Source organism: Strix uralensis, chromosome 12 (assembly GCF_047716275.1).
Source record: "Strix uralensis isolate ZFMK-TIS-50842 chromosome 12, bStrUra1, whole genome shotgun sequence".
In the NCBI taxonomy this organism is placed as follows: domain Eukaryota; kingdom Metazoa; phylum Chordata; class Aves; order Strigiformes; family Strigidae; genus Strix; species Strix uralensis.
Genome location: NC_133983.1, coordinates 10,114,723 through 10,136,137, shown reverse-complemented (window position 1 = coordinate 10,136,137; position 21,415 = coordinate 10,114,723). Strand labels below are relative to the sequence as shown.

Genomic DNA, 21,415 nt, shown 5'->3' with positions numbered 1-21,415 from the left:
AATAGGAAATCATAAGCACCACTACGAATTGAACTATCTATTAGTAGTAGTATGTCTTGTTTTCACTTGAGCTTTACAGAGTAAATTTATCAGTTACAGCTCCTCAGAGAGCAGAATGGCCATGTTTGACCCAAAAGGCATTCCATATTGTTCATCCCAGACAGAGTTACAACAGGCCAGCGAACGTTCATTTCTAAACCTTTTGTATTTTAACACACTAATCATCCTGAAAACAAACATTTTTGTTTTGCTTCTGGCTATGTCAAGAAAACTCAACCCCTCTTTCCTACAAGGAATGCCTATCATATTACATATGCTCAGGAAGAGTTACTTGTCTAAAGATATGCTGCCACATTGCCTTTGGAAGGCACTTCTGATTGCAATTTCAGCTGCAGAAAACAAAATCATTTGCACACAGATCTCCAAGTTTAAAAAGCACAGATAAAGTACTGAGGACTGTATCACAATGCTCTGTTTAAATGCTGATGAACCTAACAGCACAACATGAGATATTTACAACCCGAGTTATAAAATCAAATAATCTGCAGCTCAACAATCTTTAATTATTTACAGAATACAAAAGTGATACTCTGGATAGTTTTACTGGACAGTAGGTACATAAAGGGATACTAAAAACAGTAGGCAAGGATGTGCCTTTAACAACCCTATGCAGGTTGTAGATTCTGGAGATATACAATGGACACAGGCAAGGGGAGAAGGAAAAATCAGTCTGGCCACTTTCCTACTGCCACTGCCAGAGAAAGAATGAATACTGGGTTAGCTGGATGGACCACCAGATTAAGCCTGCAGGGCACTTCTTACGTTTTTAATTTGTGACATGATGTAGTAAACATAAGTAAAATCCTTGATAGTTGGGATGGGCAAAGATCTTCATGTCAGATTCAGGCAGATTTCCTCAAATGTAACACCAACAGCCTGAACAAATAGCTAGAAATAAAAAAGCAATACTGTCTGACAGGAAATGTTTCTCTTAAGCAAATGCAAAGTGAAGAGTATTCACATTTAAATATGTTTTCCTATTTTTGATTTAACAGGCAGTAATTAACATAAAAACAACATAAGCAATAGGAAAATTCATAAACAAAGTTCAACAACCGGGGAATAAGATAAAGAATCAAGGTTACCCAGCATTTTAGATCCACAGACTGAAAAACAACCTAAACACATACCAAGCACTTAATACAGAATATATCTGACACATGCTGCAACACAAAACCACATGTATTAGCATTTCACTCACAACTTTACTTTCCCTAAAAAGTGAGTTGGTGAGCAAATCTGGCTGTTCTTTAAGTTGGGTTAATTGGCCTAGTAATGCAATGTTGCTATCCAGACTACTACATCTTATCAACAGTAAATACATATACTGAAAAGCACTGAATTCAGTATTCATTCTTACAAAAAAAGGAAACAGAGGTTATTAGAATTCATGTTTCAGCTTGAAAAAGGGAAGATATTCAAGTACTGTACTGCAAGCTCCGGTAACCTAAAGCTCATTACAGAGGAACTACAGTAGTTCTATGCATCTTTATTTGATAGGATCAGCTAATTTTGACATTGTATCACCATATTGCCCAGTGAAGACTGAAGAATCTCCCCAGAAAGCTACATAAAACTTGTAAAGCTAGACTGTAGTGCCTACAGATCTATCTTGTATCAATGCCAAAGTCATCCCAGATACATGTACAAACACTGAAATAACAATTTGAACACAGCACACCCATATATTGAGCTAGATCCATTTCTGATCATTTTAATGTAATATATCTAAGGGAGCATGACATAACTACTAATGTTTATGGTGGCCCATCTCAGGCACCAAAAGCATAGCATTCTTGTCACGGGGGCTCAGAAACCAGACACTTACTGTAAAGATGCCTGATAGATAATCACTTACTGAGAGCCCAACATGTGATTGCCAATAGTTTATCAGTCATGGAATTCAAAGGAATTCCATAGAAAAAATGGATTACAATGCAGGACAGCATTCAAACACCTTCAATACGAAAGCATTTCTACTACTCTTCCTGCAAACTCTAGCTTCTTACACCATGTATCTTACAATTTTTGCTGCAGATGCAGAAATAATCATATAGGCAGTTTCCAACCAAACAGCTCTACACCCAACAGGAGGTCCATCTCCGATCCTTATCCCATAGTATTTTTCACACAGACAATCGTAGACTCCTCTCAACCCAGTCTTATGCCTATGCTTCTCTTATTCCACACACCATTAGGTCAGTCCTTCTGTAATAACTTCAACTCCATCTGTTAACATACTCTTCTTGCAGAAATTCATCTCCATCTCCATTCCCTACCCTCAGCCTATATTTCTTCCCCACCTACCAACTTCTATTCCCACTTTCTGTGCATCATCTCTGCCTTTTGATCCCCGCTCTCAGTTAAGCATCCAAACACTGGCAGTAGTCCGGAGCCACAATGGAAGGGAAGGCCTCGAGAATACCTGTCTATGGTATGTTTACTACTGATGGCTGTTTAGAAAGGCAGTAATAGCAACTAAGGAAAACAACAACAACAAAAAAAATCCCAGTTGATATTTCTAAAACCTATTTCAAACTGGCTAAATTTGGATGGATATTTTAATTAAAACAGCAAAAGCAGAGACTCTGCTGTCAAAAGCAAGTGCTAGGTCACTGAGAAAAAAGTTGCCCTAAGTTATCAAGTAGCAAACCAGCTCCACCATTACTTCAGTCTGTGAAAGTGGTTAAGCAAGTATAACTGAAAGTTAGAAAAAGTTCAGTGTGCAGGTGGGTAGAGAGCTGAGAAGACTTCAGCCGCTGAACTGGAAAACTGCAGACAATCTTATTAACTAAAGCAGACAGTATTACAAACCCTACTTTCAAACATTGCTTTTTCTTATTAGGACTACTAGGAAATTGCAGTAAAACCTAACTATACAGAATCTGCTCCAAGTTCACTTCTGATTATCCTTGTTATTTTCCTTCACTTTTGAGTGTTATACAAAACGGTACTATTTATAGATGGAGCGTTCATTTCGCTAATGACTGATTTGACCTTTCTGTTTAATGTCAGAGGGCTTTATTTCAGAATTAAAACCCTCAGCACCTATGGTTGTCTTCAGAAGCCACCAGGCACAAGCAACATGAAGTTACAGCTTGATCTCACATTTACTTCAGAAATTTAAGTTAATAAAGGAAAAAAGTCCCTATTTTTAAACTACCAAAATTCACAAGGTACTACCTAAATAGAGCATAGACATGTACACTCCAAACATGCCTAAAAACTTTTCATTTATGTGGAAGAACAGGTGTGTCTGTGCATATTCCTTCACTAGAAGTTACTTCTGGATATGAACGTTCCTCCCTGTATGTATTGGTATATGTAAATAATGTGCTGAACTAAAAACCTCTGCTTTGCAGTGTGCTGACAGAATGGGTGACAACTGTATAAAAAACACTGAAAGCCATGAAGCCTAAGGACAAGTAAAAGATAACTTTCCTCTATTTACATTACAGATTGACCTCAAAAAAAAAAGTATTTAAAAACAAAATTAAAAACGTTATTTAAAATATTTTAGTTGTACTTACACAACTTCAGTTGTGCAATACTTTTAATATGCACAAACCTAATTTTATACCAAAAACTTAGATATAATCAGGTTTTTTTCTTTACTACATGGAAATGGAAAAACAAACCTGACAAGTTCTGTACTTCTGTTCATAAGTTTTTCATTCAGGTAAAGAAACCCTCGATCATTTGGTATTTAGATTTGCTTATCAAGCTGGCATTAGTACTGTACTAGAGAAAATGGAATACATCTACTGTCTTGCTATAGCAATTTAGCTTTTACAATATAGATATAAGTACCAACATTAATGAGTTTGCAATTAACTTGTCACGAATTTTTGGTGCTAGTTACATGAAACAGTAAGTTAAGGAACCACTCCTTCCAGTAATTTCCTCCTCTGAAAAATTTAAGCAAAACAAGAGGACTTCGTATGTTCCAAACAGGCTAATTTGTGTTTGCAAATTTTTCAGATATGTGCTTATAATAACAGAGGTTGTGAATTTATTCTGTTTTTCAAAGGGGTCTTTCAAAATTCAGTAAGTGTTTACTGGAACTATTTAGTAAAGCAGATGACAAACAATTATAAACAACATAATTAAACACTAAAATGCCTTTCATTATTAAAAATTACTATAGAAAAAAAATCTCTATGTATTAATTTAAAAGCATCCCTTAAATGCAAAACTTTTAAATTAGATTTATGCCAAATCATGATGCTTCTGAATATGCAGAGCAGGTGGGACTATTCCTCTGGTTTTTATCACTTCAAACCTGAGTTTTCAGACAGAAAATTCTGTTCGTTTTCTGAATAAGGGCAACAATATTGTTTCAAGCAATGGAAAATGACCACTCAGTGTTAAGAGTGCTTTCAGAACCCATTTTCACATTCATGCTTTCTCAACAAAATGCTGTTTGGGGCAGAACCAATTTACTTCCTACCTATATTAAGTTACTGATTCCCATCAAAATATCATATTAGTACCCCACAGTGTATATAACTATATCAGTATATAATTAAAAATTTCAAAAGGAATAGCTTTTGTGACACTTCATAACAGCAGTTTTAAAATTAAAATTGCTAAGCAGATAGCACAGGTCATGGCTTCTTTTAGAAAGATTAGGGAAAACTTCAGTTAAAATAGCTACTTCTTTTCTCTAAAGATCTCTACTCATTCTTTAATTCTCTTCGTGAGGTAAGCTATGAGTAAGAAAAGTGGCACTGGCAAAAGTAGACAATCTCAGCAGCAGGAGGAGATGCAGCTAATTTGAGCAACTGGTTTTATCTTACGAGCAGGAAATTCCTGTGGTATTGAACACTGTGCAGGAACAAGTGGAGGAATAGAGGTATCGGGAGATGATGTCACACAGAACATTTTTAGAGATAGCAAATCTGTAAATAGTAAAAATAAAAGTAATAAAAAAAACAAACAAAATTTTACACATAGTTTGAGGTCCTCCAAAACATATCTTGTATATCTTATGAGATACATTTTTTGCCTCCATTATTTGTTGTAAATTCTCAGGTAAGCTCTGTTACCAGAGCTTAAAACAGTTAAGAAATTAAAAAAATGTACCCGTTCAAGGAATGAAACTGTGACATGGCATTACTGAATATTTGTTTTGGGAAAAAACATAAGGGAGGGGGCAAAAGCAGAGAGAACACAATTTGACTTCAAATACATACACACACCCCCACTGTTTTAAAATGCCACTCAAGGTAAGTTTTAAAAGGCCACATAATTTGTTTCCAAACATAATGAGCCTGGTTATTTTAATAGAGAATAAATGCAGATTTATGGCATAAAATAAGCTTTGATGATAATATATGCAGAGAGGCCACCAGCTTCCATCAAGAGGAAACTCACCAAAAATATAATGAGAGTCTGACATGCATGACAGTGACTTCAGAATCCAGGTTTAAATGGTTACAACAGAATATCACCTGTGATTTGAATGATTTGTTTTCAAGAAGAAAACTATCTACATTTATGCGTTTAAACTAAGAAGTAGGAATCAAAAAGAAAACACATTGTAAATGTTCTGGTACATTAGGTTTCTAGATTCCCAAAGCAAAACAACGTAAGAAAATTAACCATCAGAAATCAGTAAAGAGACTAGCAATTAGCTTATAGCAAGCTGTTTCTGACTAATGATTTTTCCACTTTAGTTTTCCCAAAATCAAATTTATAATTTTTCCTTCATTTCATATAAACAGTTCCAGAAATATCTGCAATTATACACACCATGTGCTAATGTTCAACACAAGACCACTTCTAAAAGCAGTATTTCCAAACTTTGAAATCACATAAGCAAATAAGGCACAGAATATTTACTACACTATTTTTCATAGCATTCAAGAATACACTGACAGATGTACAGTATGAAGTTACAGTATGATTCAGAGTCCAAGGCAGTTTGTCTCATACATTTGAACATTTTAAAAATATTTGCAGGGCCATGGCCTGATTTCTTAGTAGAAGACTTGTAACTTTGAGTGCATACAAATTTATTGTTTATTAATAATCCTTTTTTTCCAAGTAATTAACTACTACAATTTTGGCTTAGAAAGACAGCATTAGCCCTTAATGAACATCTGACTTTTTAGGATGTTTTAAATAGAAACAATCAAGTTAACTAATTAGAAAAAAAAAATGACAAGTCGCAAAATAATTGCTGTTGTAAAAATTTCAACTTTAGGTAAAGCATTCTTGATGGACCTATGAGAGTTTGTGTTAAAACAGACTAATCAGTGTTCACCTAGTGACCCACAGTAAATTTAAACTTCAGCTTGGTCTAAAGCATTTATCTGAAAATGCTGACTGTGATGCCTGTCAACAATGGCATAAACAAAATGTTTGTCTACTGTCTAGCTTCAAATAGATGATCTATAGTGGTACCCATCTCTGCATCATTTCTGGATGGTCTTTATCAAGTCCTCTTACTTATCTTGGCCTCAGTTTCCAGCTATAACACTTTTTCTCCATGGTTTGGTTCATGTATTTCAGTTGCAAAATCTTCAGTATAATGACCACATTGCAAATAGCGTTTACTCAGTTAAACAGTATTCTCTCCATTTCTTGACTAACACATCCAAAACGCATTTCTGAGAAAGACCGAGTTCCTTTTTACTTTGAACTGAGTGGACTAATGCAAAGAGAAGTCACTTTTTACCTCCTTCACTCTAAGTCAAAAGAGTTAAATTCTGTACAAATATTTTTTAAGTCACACAATATAAATTTTTCAGTTTGAGGATATGATGTTTTTAAGACAGGCCTCATACTTGAGGAGCCGACTTTGGAAATACTCACCTGCACTGTCATGCTCTACACCTGATGTTAATCTGTTCAGACAAGCCTATTATTATTAAAGATTGTTTTCTTAAGCTAGTTGTTAAAAAAAACTAATGACAAGTGTGAGTATGTATTAGCATTACTAGACACCCAGTAGCCCTATTCTAACATGGGTCACCACATTTTCTCATCTTTCATCTATCTGAGTGCATATACGAAGAGTGACATTGATGGTAGGTACGCTGACTAGACTGTTTCCAGACATTTCTTCCAATCTCAGCCACTCTGTGAACTAGATACTCCTCCCCAGAGCAACACATGCTTAATACACACGCAGAAGACACTTGAAAATTTTCTGTTTGCTTTATCTTTATTCATAAAGCACACACAAACTCTATAAAACTGAAAGTTTTACACTGCAAATTTTTGCACGGATAATATGAAATTCCTGGCCTAGCTCAAAATTACTTGCTGAATTAAAAATTATGAGATTTCTACATGAGGATGCTTTATTTAAAAACAGCAGCAGCATTACTATCTGAAACAGCCTAGTTTATATCTCACCAAGAAAGATTAGTATTATCTTTGTTCCAGTTAGCGGATTTTTGGATTATAAAATCCTTACACAGTTAGCCTTTCATGAAGCACTGTTAGGGATTAAAAACATCTTTATGAACACGTTCTCATATAATGAAATTGTAACAATTGAACTTCATTTTACCCAGAGCAGGAGAAGCATGCCCATTAAAAGCTCTGTTTTGAGGGTTTAATATCAGCAGGTTGAAAACGGGTTAGGCAATAAACTAGCAAAAAGATTCTCAGCCCAGAGAGGATTTTTTTTTATGTCAAGCACACTTTAAATCTCCTAAGCTGTTTATAATGATAGAGTTGCCAAAAATAGCCCAGCTAAAAACCACAGAATTGGCTGCATCTGTTACAGAATACAAAGAGCATCAAAACATTGCAGAACATTAGAAAATGGTCTTAAAAAAAAAAAAAAACAAAAAACCAAAACCAAGTAAAGATGGCATATTCTGGATATTTAGTTTTTATTTTTAAACAAAAATCAGTGCATCCCTTTTAGGTACAACTACATCTTCATATTCATGAATCGTAGCATTGCCTGTAAATACTCTGAATTTTGCAGCCAAAAGTACCACAGCAGCATCGAATGTCATGATTATTAAGTCTTCTGGACAACAGGATTTCAGCATGCAGACTATTCCCCAACATCCTTGTCAATGTGTCCCTCCTAATTAGTATGATTCTAATGTGTACCAGGACGTATTCTTTATGAGGTTTTGTTCCAACTCAAGAATGGTAGTGCGGGTGAAGACCAAGTCACAAGAGTCCTCTCCTCTTCACTAGCTCTACCTGAACCAACTAATAAGTCATAGACTCCTGACTCCATCCAGAAATGATACAATATGAATCACACTCCTCTCTTTACTGGTTTGGTAAGGCTGCACTGCCCCAACTATGCTAACAAGGAACAGAGCTAAACAAGCAGGAGAAGCATTTAGCTGCCTTCTGCAAAGTTTGCAGACTGTACTGAGACACAGGACTAGTTGTGGGCATACTACAGTAATCAGCACCTTATCTTGGCCCAGTTTGGCAGAGTGCATTTAGAATCACAGTACTATCATACTGTATAGGCAGTTACATAGAGGTTGTTTTTTGGTTTGCCTTTTTTTTTTTTTCATTTATATCAGCTGATTACTTTTATGACTACTTCTATGAGTTACCTGCCCAACCGATACAGACTAACACAAATTAAAGGAGACATGGTAGAACACTAAACAGGTATTTTTTGGGAGAGGCACAATGAGACTCGAGGGGCAATTTCATGCTTGGTTAAAGAAAGGCTACAACTGCTGCTATTAAAAAGAGGCCTCAACCTTCTCTCTGTGCTTACACAGGCTCTGGCAATCCTGAAGCTGCATGGCAAGTTGGATCAGCTTAATAACTCAAGTGAAAATGAATTGTGTTTCCTGCCAGCCACAGTTCCTTGCAATTACTATAGCTGATGTGAGAGAACTGCTGTAAATGTGGCACACAGGACCAGACGATTGGTGACTTCACTGTGGCAGCAGGCAGTCCTGGAATAACACGTCAGTCATGAAATATCAGATAACACCAATAAGGTATTATTTTTCATCAACATATGCCTTGTTCATAGTTGGTCCAATTTTCATAGGGTCAGCAAAAAAGAATTTACCATTCCCATCTCAGAAGCAAAAATTTATTTTAAAGAAAATAATTCTATGATAATATTTTCTCTATTTTTTTTCTCAGAATGAATTATCTTCCTTGAAATTTTCCTCAGGTTGCTGTAAAATAACACATATTTCAGCCTGAGGTGTTATATCCTTGCTGTTACAAGCAAATGAAAGTCAGGATCTTTCTATGGGGAGTGCTTCACAGAAGCTTCTATTCACATCTTGGGATATGAATATAGATGTGGATCTATAAAAGCTCCTGGCACTCCCCACACAAAGATCCTGACTTCCATTTCTATTTAACTGAGGAACTTCCATATATCACTAGCACTAATTGGTATTCTCTGGATATTCTTTAGGCTGTTAGCTGTCATAAAAACCTTTGTGTACACTGGCAAAAACTGATCAATCTGCGATTGATCTATGTAAGCAACTTAGACTTCCTACCTTTACCTACCCATGAGTTTAGATTTCAATATATTAATCTTAAAATGCTACCTGGAATTCTCAGCTATGCTGCCCATGCCACTAAAACAAAATTTCTAAGAAATTATAGATCACTAAGTGTGTTAGAATTGGTCATTAGATGACTCTGATTACGTATGGTAAGTGACCGTATATTTAATCTTCCAGTTGGAATTGCCATGTGACAACTTCATGCAGCAATGCGCCAGAACTGAATATTAAGGTTTGTCTATCTGCTAAAGCAATTAATTGAATCCCCAACATTTATAAGCATCTTAATTAAATTTATGGAGTCTTTCCTCTCTCATTCTCATTTCACATAAGAAAAAAAATAAGCTTTCTTTCCAAAATTACTATATTAATTGATGTACATTGTACATCTATCAGAAGATAAAACATAAATGAATAAAAATGCATTTAGTGTATGAAGAAATTAAGTTTAGCACAATGTTTAAATGTGCTTGGAGGTATGAACCAGGGCATGTAAGTGATAAATAGATCCGTCATGGTAATTGAAGGCTAAATTGCATGCATATTTCACCAAAAAACCCCAAACAAAACAAAGCCACCACCACCAAAGGAAGAATATAGTTTATCTACCATATGAAAAGTTGTCTCCAGTACTAGTTTATGAACACTGAATTATAAATAGGTTACAGGATTGCTCATATAATAATAAAAGAATAATCTCACATGCTATTTTCTCAATCAGTGATAGCATTAGCTACAATAAAATAGAATGAAGTCATATTGAAATCTTCAAGAAACAAATTATAAATCTAGCCTTGGAAACATTCTTCTGAATGAACTATAGAACTATTTGCAGACTGTAAGATGAAGAAAATGCAGCCCTGCTTCTGATTCAGTTGCAAACTGAATACTAGAGTACAGCAACATGAAGAACAGGAAACAATGCTTTAATGGTGAACACAAATTTAATCAGAACTAATGCTTGTTCTGAATAATTTATCATCAAGAAGCAGAAAACATTATTAGGTTATTTATTTTGGCAGTTATTTTTTAAAACTCAGAATTTTCTAATTGGAGATATTAAAATAATTAAAAATAAAAAAAACAGAAGTCATATAATTACTGAACCAACTCTTTAAAACCATCAATGAAATATACTAAAATAGTAGAAGGAAACTGCAATACATTGCATTGTATACTTAATGATCAATATTTTTAGGAAGGTATCTAACGCTTTTATGACTTACCAGCAGTGAAGTCATTATTTAAATCTATAAATGCATGGGAGTGTGGTATATACATTTTGCTTTGAGTTTCCAGTGCAGGATGCCATGATAAGTTCCTACAGACAAGAATAAAAAGCAATACATTTCATCAATGCTTAGGGACTGTTAATCATTATAATATACCTTTTTTTTTAAAAAATGTGAAATTTTCAATAAAATTGAACTGAAAGCATGTTCTCCTAATGTTAAGCTAAAATTACTACTTAGCTTACAATACACCAAGTAACTAGAGTAATTGCTTGAAAGGTTGTGTGAAGGATGATTCATAGCACAGCGGCTTCAATTAGATTTTAACTTTCCAAAGCAACTTTTTTTGTACACAGAAAAGTATCACTACCCACAAAGTGATATTTAGTGCCTAGACTTCAACTGTAAATATTGAGACACTGATTGCTGTCCTCCCTAGTTTCCTCAAGCAGTTTTACTATCAGTACTTCTGAAATCTACTTTAGGATTAAACATGAGCAAAAATGCACACAATCACATGCTGATAAAGCAGCTCATGTCTGCTGCATGTAAATGGACTTTATTTCCAGTCACTTTAAAAAAAAAAGTCAACCCAAGAATTAAACTCTTACATTATGATGGACTACAGGCTAATGATGTCATTTCCCAAGCAGGTGATACTTTCATTGATTTATTTATGAACATACATGCCCTCCTGGTTTCTGTTCTAACAATGACTGAACTTCCAAACCTCCCTATTAGCAGTGCATTGAAATATAACAAACCCTTCAAAAGTCATAGTGGTTGAATCATCAGGTATGTTACTTCCAGAACCCTTAACTACTACACCACTCAGAAAAAGCTCAATATGCACTATACAATGCACTACACAATAGCAAGACAGTGATATTACTACTGCCTGGAACGAAAGTCCTTGAGTCATGTTATGGTAAGAGGAAAAAAAAAAGCTCTGATTACTTCCCAGAGATCATAACTAAGTCTTAGAAATGTTAAAAAGAATCACTTCATCTCAAAGAAATAATATTTTCTACAGTTTTTTTCTCTGCATTCAGTTTTGGAAATAGCCAAGAAAGTTATACAGCTCTAGTGTAAATTTAAAAACATTTTAGATTGAAAATAGAAAAATTTTTTCCTAAGCAGATGACATAAAGCTGTTTTTCGTGTACAAGACATTGCTTATACTGTTACCTATAGCACTCGGTCTTATTTTGAGCCATAACGAGCAAGTGTATTTGTATCCTTATGCTACTGAAAGGATTTCTTCACAGAATGAAACAAATCTTTCCCATTTTTCCATATCTTCAAAAGCTCATAAAATTTTCAATATATAATCATCGCAAGGTACTCAGAAACACCCTTGTGAATTTGAAATCTCTGGTCCATAAGCCATCAATTTAAATAAAAGTAATGGTGATAAAATCCAAGTTTGGATTAATGATCAAAAACATATTGCCAAGAAGTGTATAGTTTCCATTTACACATTTAAATGTTATTTACCCTACATCACTTCTGAATGATCTCCGAGGAAAGGAAAATAGCCAGTTAGGAACAACAGGTATAGATTTATTAAACTCTCTGATGGGGGAGGTGGAGGGGAAGCCTTATTTAAACATTTCTTAAGGGCCATGGACACGCGCAATAGAAAGCCGATATATTGTTGCCATAGAGACAGAGTAATCATCTCTGATTTTTCCAGTGGTAACAGACTTCTTTTGAAAAAATAGCTGAAGAAAGCCACATAGGAATGCAAAGACTTACTAACACACTCTTTCTTTTAAAATAAACTTAAGTATTGATCGTATGCAAATGTAAAACAGCAGTGACACCAAAATCTGGATTTCTCCTGAAACACACAGAGCTGCAAGTTTCTATGTTAATGTTACTAAATAACATTCAAGACAATCCTATCAAGTTCCACTTAAAAGCTGCAAAATAGCAAGTTAGAAGATGTAAACTTCGTCGAACAACTGATTTAAAGATCCAATCCCCTAAGAAAACACAAGCCCAGTTCCTAATTTTTCCAATTATTCACTGGAAATTATTATCAGTCAAAAGAAAATAGTTCAAAAAGAAAATGTCAAGAGTGGTTTTCATATCATCACAGAGCTAAGAACAATGTATTTATTTTTACATTTTAATCCAACTCACATCCTAAAAATAATTTCTGCTATCTTTTGAGCACATTCTTTGACAATTGAGAGAAAAATCTTTAAATCAGCGAGAATTCTAATTCAAGTATCCTTCTTTTGAGGCTTCTTTCTTTTTCAAAGAATGCCCAAACCCACAACACTAACAATGAAGTTTTTCCTTACAAAAGTCAAAGACTGCATGTATGCTAAGTTCAGTTTGACAAAAGTCACAGGAAAAGATGTACAGACCCGTATTTTTAGTTGTTTTTAAAAAGAAAAATGTCATCATGTTCAATAATGAAACTTTCACTAACTCAGAGTCCCACCAATCTGTATCCTTGGAAACACAGTCCTAATAGCTCTCAAAAGCCAAAGCTTTCTTTTTCTTTATCAGATTACAAACTTCAAAATCAGTATCAAGCAAACTGAATAGAATGTGAACTGTCCTTCTCTAGAGTCCAGTAGTGTTTTTAAGAAATAATTTATTTTCAAAAGACAGATGCGAAGTTCTTTGGAATCTTGCCCAATATCAGACACATTGCTACTTCTTCATTTTTTGTTTAGAGACTGGTTCTTCTGAGTAAGTAGAGGACCATTCTTTCATTATGCTTTGATTTCAGCATTCATACCCACAACAGTTAAACAAAAACAATCCTTTGCGTAGTCCTTACTCATGATTTAAATATGCCATTAAAATAATAATTTTTATCCCAGTACTTGCTAGGTAGTCCCATTCTAGAAATTCCAGGGCTAGCAAAAACTTTAATAATGAAACTAAGTCCCCTCTACTGCAATCTCATAAGACTTCAGCCAACTTCTATACGCCAAAGAGGGGCCTTAGTCACTCCTTAACACAAAAGACGTGATACAGAAAACATTGCCTGCATGCACACTTATATTGCTACTTAAAGTCACCTCTGCCCTATGTCTCTTTATGAATCTCTTCCCCCAAGAAGCATACCAAATTTTTCCTTAACATATATAGCTTAATGTCCTTACACTTTGCGCTTCCTGTGCTTTTGATTTCCCATGTTGTAACCTTCCCATTACAATTAATTTCCTAGATAAATGAAAGCTGATTTTTTACGTCTACCCCAAACTCTTCCACATTTTCCTTTTGCCATCCCTTATAATATAACATCTGTTCCAGTACTTCTTGCATCATCAACCTGTCACTTCATCTATCAGACTAAGTGCACCTTCAATTCTACAGACGCTACTTAAAAATTTTGCTTTGCATTTTTGTACAGCATAGAATTCCATAATACATATTATAATAATAAATATCAAAGCGTACTAAACAAGGGAGACTATAACAGTTGCAAGAAACAATTATCCTCTTTCTCATGTGAAATAAAAGGGTTTTTTCCTCAGCTCTCATGGAATGTCTACATTCCCTATAAAACAACTACGTCCCCTACAAAATAACACTTTAAAAATTACATGCAGAGTGTCACTGAATGTTTAAAGATACGCATGGAAATGAGAGAAGATTCACGTATTTGCACAGTTCCACTTAAACATGAGTCTTATGCCTCTTTAATAAGACCAGAAGTGGATGCACAGGAAGTTATCAAAACTCATGCTAACAAACAAACCTTTAGCTTACCTGCCTATCCATATCTGTGGCTTATTTGAATCACTTGTGACACCAAAGACATCAGGAATCAAGTCTCCATTAAAGCTGAAAATGCAAAACAATTTCAGTATCACCTTAGTCGTTATGGGAGTTGAAATTAACTGTTCTTAAGCTAATCTGTTAGCATTTTCCCACCATGAATTTTCAGCTGTGTAGTCTTTTCTGAATTTTGGCTCTCGTCTGAGCTACTGGTAGTAGTACACTTTTTTCAATATTTAACACTATGCCATGCACTTGATTTTCCAGCTATATTTCCCCCCTCTTTTGTTCAGCATTTCACACAGAGGGAAGTGTAGTGTGAAAGGGATATTCACTTAGTCTGATAAGCCAGTAAGGTTTTTGCTTTACAAAATTAAAGAAAAAAAAAAAAGGCTCTTTTTCTGCATAAAACAGAGTACTGAATTAAAAACATTAAAGGTTTATTTCCTTCCTATTGCCAGGGTGGTATAATATACATGATTCATAACGATGACCATTATGTTTCATCATCTTTTGTTACACCAGTTGACATTACACAAACCACCCTGTTCTTAAAAGATAAAGAGCATGGGTTTCAAATTTTAATGTTAAAATATACTTAAGTTGCTCTTAGTCACCATTATAAATGTTGTTTTCTAAAAAAGTAGGTCATACTTACTCCATTACTAGAGGCTCATCTTGAAAAGTCCTGTTTAACATAATTTTATGGTTAAGGTCTGAAAACAGAAAATAATTTGATTCAGTTACCAATACGTTAGGACACTTGCATTTTTAACTTAGACATAATTCTTCTTCTATTAATTTACAATTATCAATTCTATGATTAAAAAAAATCAGCCACCACTGAACATAAACAATTAAATGGCTTCCTGAAATTATGCAGGAAAGGTAAGTTACAGTTAAAATGCTGAAGCTTCTTCTCGCACCACTAAACTTTTCAACAAATTATTCTAAATAGATCTTAGTGAAACCTATTTCTGCGTATGACTGCAATCACAGACACATGAAATCTGAAATAGTTGGGATGAAGACAGCCTAAAAATTTAACATTGTACATAAGACCTCTTGTTAATGTTTTGCCACTGTAAAAAACATTCTTAATCATATACACCGTTTAAAATAAGGATTAGAGGTAGATTGCCTAAATGGGAAGTGAGGATTTTAAGTCCTAATCAGGTTATCACCGCTCAGACTTCACTTTTACTTGTAAACAAAACTCCCTGCCATATCATCCCCATTTCCTTCATCTCTCTGTAATGTTTCTTTCCTTTCCAGTTTCCACATTTTATATGACAGTACCCTCCTATTGACTTGTCTGTCACACTTCCATTACCCAAGTAGGCACCACATACCTTCCCAGTATCCTCACCACATACCAAACAATGCCTGAATTTTTAACCTCTGACTCCCTTTCTAAGCCCCATATGATCCCCTGTGCCTCTCCCAGTATTTGTTTATTCAGAAGCAAGACAGCATAAATTAATCCAAATCCTTCATATTCTTCCCAATACTACAGATACCTCCTATTCTCTCAATACTTGATCCAGTGCACTTTCCCAGGTTGATTGTTTCACCTCTGATTACAGCCAGAAGCAATGGTATCTAAGCCCATTGCTTGCCTCACCTGTAACTATTTCATAACACAGTTGTTTATAATAATTATTCTTCAGTATCTTCTTCTGCTTTCCTGTCCTTCTTCAAACCCTAAACTCTTCTCAAAACTCTTTCCTAGCAAAGTCAACAGAAAACAGAAGACTTCAAGAGTTCACAGAGTCCATGACTCTACCCTAAGACAGTATCAGCTATACCTAGAACCCTGCCAAAAGACTTAAAAACTCAATTCTGAAGTTCTTGAAAATTTCCAGTGATAGAGACTCTAGAAACCTCTCTCCCAAAACCTATTTTAGTGTCTCACTGTCTTTGAAGAATTTGGTTTCACAGAAATCAGAGTGTTATATTACCATTCATAAGTTTAGGTATGGTATTTTGAAATTTTTTGCACTAAGCTTTATACCAGGTTCTCAGCACATTTTAAATTCAAGGTAAGTTTTTTGAGATAATCTTTGTGAGGCTGACATGCAGAATGGGGAAGCCATGAGAAGCAGCTCTTCAGTTAGTAGGTTACTGTCAAACTATAATATTGTTTGGCTATGTCTGCGGCATGATATAAAGCAAGAGTTTTGGCTTTGTTCTCTTTCATTAATTACTGAATACAATTTAACACCAAGATAAAACATGGGTATGAAGCTGAAGATCTGTTAATCCCTATTTTAGTTGTAAAAACAATCACTACACTTTAAAATGAGTTATAACTTTCTGACAATACTTCAAATTGTTAAAAAGTCCAATAATCTTATTAATAATCAGTCTCAGCAACTCACCTAATGTTTGGTTGTGCCCCCAGAAAATAAACACTGAAAGTTCATCTCTGCCATGATTTTGTGCCTGGGTAGTCAGCAGGACATCCATTTGTGAATCACCATCATAATCTCCAGGAACTACACTGGTTATGGTAACACCGAGAGATCTAAAAACAAACAAAAAACCCTACATGCAAATAATTGTACAAACATGTGCATGAAAACCGACAGTACTTGTGTGTTCAAAGGCTTGCCTTTTCGTCCCAATTATTATGAGTTGGTCCAATACAGTATTATCCTTCAACAACCTGGCTTTTCATAAAGTCCTCATCTATCGCAAAAGTAATTTTAAATCAAGCATTGTGCCGGCTGCCTTCCTCTAAGGAAGGATGACATTTTTAACTCTAAACTTCAGCTGGCAGGCATTCTTCAGCCATACCCAGTTTGTTAATGCTATCTAGTCTTCATTAGATACCTTCATTTGTTGTAGAACCAGTCCCCAAAAACGTGTTTCAGAGAGCAGGATCTTTTGGTTGCATTTCAAGATCATAAAGCAACAGGAGCAGTTTAAGCAGCAGGAGTCGGACAGATAGCTAGATCTTTTTAAAGACAATGTCATCTCCTATCTTCTGCCACATCCTATCACTCCTCCCTACCTTTGTTTGTTCTATCTTTTTTTACTTGGTTACATACTTAGAGACTCTGCTTTACACACACAAACATGGATCATTCTGTTAAGAATTAAAAGCAGGTCATGTCTAACGCACTAAACAGATTACCTCATTCCAAGATAGAAGGTAATAAGGAAAAATAAAAATATATAGAACTATAGAAGATGAAGCTGAGCTATAACAGCAATTCAACTTTTAATAGACATAATACTATTAAAAAGCATTATTCATAAGCAATAACATACCTGTAATACTATTATCGTTAAAACTATACATATGTATGTACGTAAACACACAGACTGTTTTACATTTATTAAAAATTGATTTTTTTTTTAAAGGCACATTTAAACTTTAGAAAGGAACAGAACTCTGTACAGAAATACCAGAACACCATTCTCCGTATCTCTTTAGAAAGCAGATGATATTGGCTGGATTCCATCAGTAACTACAGCAACTAGAAGCATTTCCCTGAAAACATATCTTGGGACAGAGATTAATACTACCTGCCAAAAAGACATAACCTATGACATGGAACGATAGTTTGCTTTACTAGGAAACAAAGTCCTGAACAACCAAGTCAACTGCAAGAATACTGCAAGCTACAGGTATTCTTAATACTAGTTAGAGGAGAAAACCCCAAAGCCTAGAAATTCCATAAGGGGGTGGGAAGTCACACCTATTAACAATATGAATGACAAAACTTATCTCCGCAAATTCTGTCATCTGACCCACAAAATCAAACCAAAAATTCATCAGGAAATTAACCAGGAAACTAGTCAAAGAACTGGAGCTCTAAGGGCAAGTTGTACAACACAGTCAAACAGATAACAACAGCACAGACAATTCTAGTTGTAGAAATGCAATTTCAAGAAAAACAGCCACTTACATTGTTTCACCACTGAATGTCAATACTTACTTCATCGGTAACTTAACACGGGGCTTAAAGTATGGTTCCTTTTGGTCAGCCAAAAAGATAATCAACTCATTTCCTGCAAAGCAAGTAAGACAATGAATAACACAGGAGGATTGTAAAATAAATAAAAATGTACAAACCCAACATTTAAAAAGCCATGCCACTAGTAGTCATTCCTCATAGCAGCAAAAACTTTGAAAGACTTCCCATACAACTACCTCCTTTTCATTCATAAGGCAGCAAAAACTTTGAAAGACTTTCCATACAACTACTTCCTCCTCATTCATAAGGAAGCAAAAGGAACACTTCTTCAATACAACCTATAAATCTAATATAAATCTCAGAGGAATGCTAATATCAAGAATTTTCTTTGGGGCTTAGTGTTAGACCGTTCTCTTTACTATTGTTATCGCATTGCTTAATGTAAAACTTCCTATAATGAGTTAAGAAACATTACATGTAGAAAAGTAGTAGGTATCAGTTCCATACAAATAATTAAAGCTTAAAAGCTAACTCAAATGGATTCTTTTAATACTGTCTCTGACACTTTTCCCAAGTTGGCTGACAAAAGCACTTTAAATGGAACTCACAGAAGTAACCTGGTTCCCTGCAGCATTTCCTCTTTAGAGACAATGAAATACAAGGCACTATCATATAATTATTCCAGAAAGATCTAAATAAAACCTCGTATTTTATGTTGCACAAATAATTGAAATGCAGGGAAGAAAAAAAACCATTTTAATCTGAACGATGAAATGTATTTTCAGTCAGTAAACCAAAATAAACACGCACTACTGCAAGCAAAATAATAGTTCACAGCTAAAGAAAAAAATACCATTTTTTACTCATCCTTTATTACATTTCTTTTCTGCATTCTCCAAGAAACTCACCTGTAGCATCCCAAACTGCAAGAACTAGGTTACCTATCAAAAATAATTCTATGGCTTCAAACTCGAGCTACCATAGTATATTTCAAAAGCATCATTCTGTGGCAAAGCTCACAGCTGTGAAATAGCAGAATACAAGCTTCCGGGCTATGAAAAAAAAAAGATAACTGCCATAAATGTATTTGCCAAGGAGAATATGCCAACAAATGAGTAAATGAAAACAAATCCTTTCAAAATGGATAGGGGCAACTAGTGCAGTCCCATCTGGCAAGCTAATAAAGCCTGCGTTGCACTACACATTCACAGATGATTGAAAAAGTTGGCACACATAAGGTGAAAAAGCCTGCTGGCTGGTTAAGCTTTTGATAATAAAGCTGTGGGTTGACTGCTAAAACTTGTAATTCTGATTTCACACTATAGACTTTCACCTGCCTTTTTATCATCTGTGTGGTACAGTAATGATGATGATGAAGAAGCAAATGTGTTTTCACACACAGCAGGTTCCAAGTCAATTATACCACTCAGATATGAGATTTTATGGTCACTGAAGATAGATTTAGGTAAATTTCAGCTCAGTGCTCATCAATAGTCAAAACAAACTGACTACTGGAAATTATTAGATGAACAGAAAACAAAATCACTATGCCACTACATCAATCCCATAGTGCACACATCCTAGATGCTGTTTGCAGTTCTTGTCCTCTCATCTCAAAAAAAGTACACAGGAGGGTATGAAAAAAGGGAACAGTTTCTACACAAACAACAATTATGGAGATGAGAGGTCTTCAGTCTAAACATGAGTGAGGATATCACAGAGGTTTCAAAATTCTCCAATGAAATGCAGAAGGTGAATAGGGGAATGACCACTCACTGCCCTGTACTATCAGAAGAGGCATCAAACACAACCAGAGGGTGATAGGTCGAACAAGCAAACAGCATGAGCTTCCCCACTTATCCCTATTTTGTGCAAGTACTTACAAAACAGGTATGTGTATGCACGATTCCATTTACTCGCGTGTTTTTAGTTACAAAAATTGACTAAACGCAGGGTCCACTGGTAATTTTGAATTGTTTTTGCAATTAAATACTTCCGGATCTAGACTACCTCTCATGTTTAGCTAGTTTCCCTTCTCTTACAAAGCTCTGAGTACAAACTGATTTTTGTTCCATGTATCTGAGCACATGGAGCATACTCTCATTCAACTGAAGTAATTCAAAATCAGAACAGTAATATAAATTCAGCAAAAAGCCCAAGACATCATCCCCATTTCCTTATTGAGGGCCAGGATTATTAAGACTGAGCTTCTTTACCAAATCACTGTTCCTCAAAGTCTAGTATTATCTCCAGTGCTCACTTCTTCAGCACTATTTAGAATTGGCTACTGTTTATTCTGCTACTTATAATTTTACTACTTAGAATTGGCTTTTTGTTTAGAAGGTATTCTGTAAATTTTTCAAGCTGCTTTTTGTCAAGACTTGGATTATGAAAAATAATGTTTTCAAGTAGGTTACTTCAGGCTGATTTTTACAGAAAGTACCAAGCAGGAAAACTATAGCAAGTGCTGCTGTGCAGAAGCAAGGAAGAAACCATGAGTCTCATTTCTAAAACTTTTAACTTGCATTTTTATATGCATTCATCTGAAAGATAAGGAAAGAAAAATTAAATTTCTTATCACTGACGTTCATTTAAAATCTAATCTTTCAGTGCATTTTTTCAGTAGATGAGCCAGCAGAGCATTCTGAAGGAGCCATGCATTTCAATATCTCAACTAGATGGGAAATTCACTCATGCCTTACCGAAGATACTTACAGAAACATTTCTGAGATTGAATAAAAAAAGGTGAATTTGAGAATAGATTTATTAACTTAATGCGTAGCTTCAAGCAACCAAAATAATCCAAGATTAACATTGGCAAATAACACTGAGCACTGATAAACTCTGATTTGGGCCCCCCCCGTATCTGAAGCCTAAACAGAAACTCATGGCAGATGACAGCTACGTGGAACACATTTATCTAGCCTTCCATTTTAATATAATGCTTAAGGTAAGATAATATGCAATTTATCCT

The 21,415-nt window shown here is 35.0% G+C and overlaps 1 protein-coding gene across 2 annotated transcripts in view; it reads right to left on the bottom strand.

Moving 5' to 3' along the window:
- The window catches only part of ITFG1 (integrin alpha FG-GAP repeat containing 1), an 85,724-nt gene that overhangs the window by 63,291 nt on the left and 1,018 nt on the right, over positions 1-21,415 (bottom strand). For both annotated transcript variants that reach the window (XM_074881274.1, XM_074881273.1), the window contains exons 2-6: positions 18,463-18,535; positions 16,897-17,042; positions 15,174-15,231; positions 14,507-14,581; positions 10,763-10,857 (exon numbers count right to left, since the gene is read on the bottom strand). In XM_074881274.1, the coding sequence (XP_074737375.1) occupies positions 10,763-10,857; positions 14,507-14,581; positions 15,174-15,231; positions 16,897-17,042; positions 18,463-18,535 (447 nt within the window). The remainder of the gene's footprint in view (positions 1-10,762; positions 10,858-14,506; positions 14,582-15,173; positions 15,232-16,896; positions 17,043-18,462; positions 18,536-21,415) is intronic.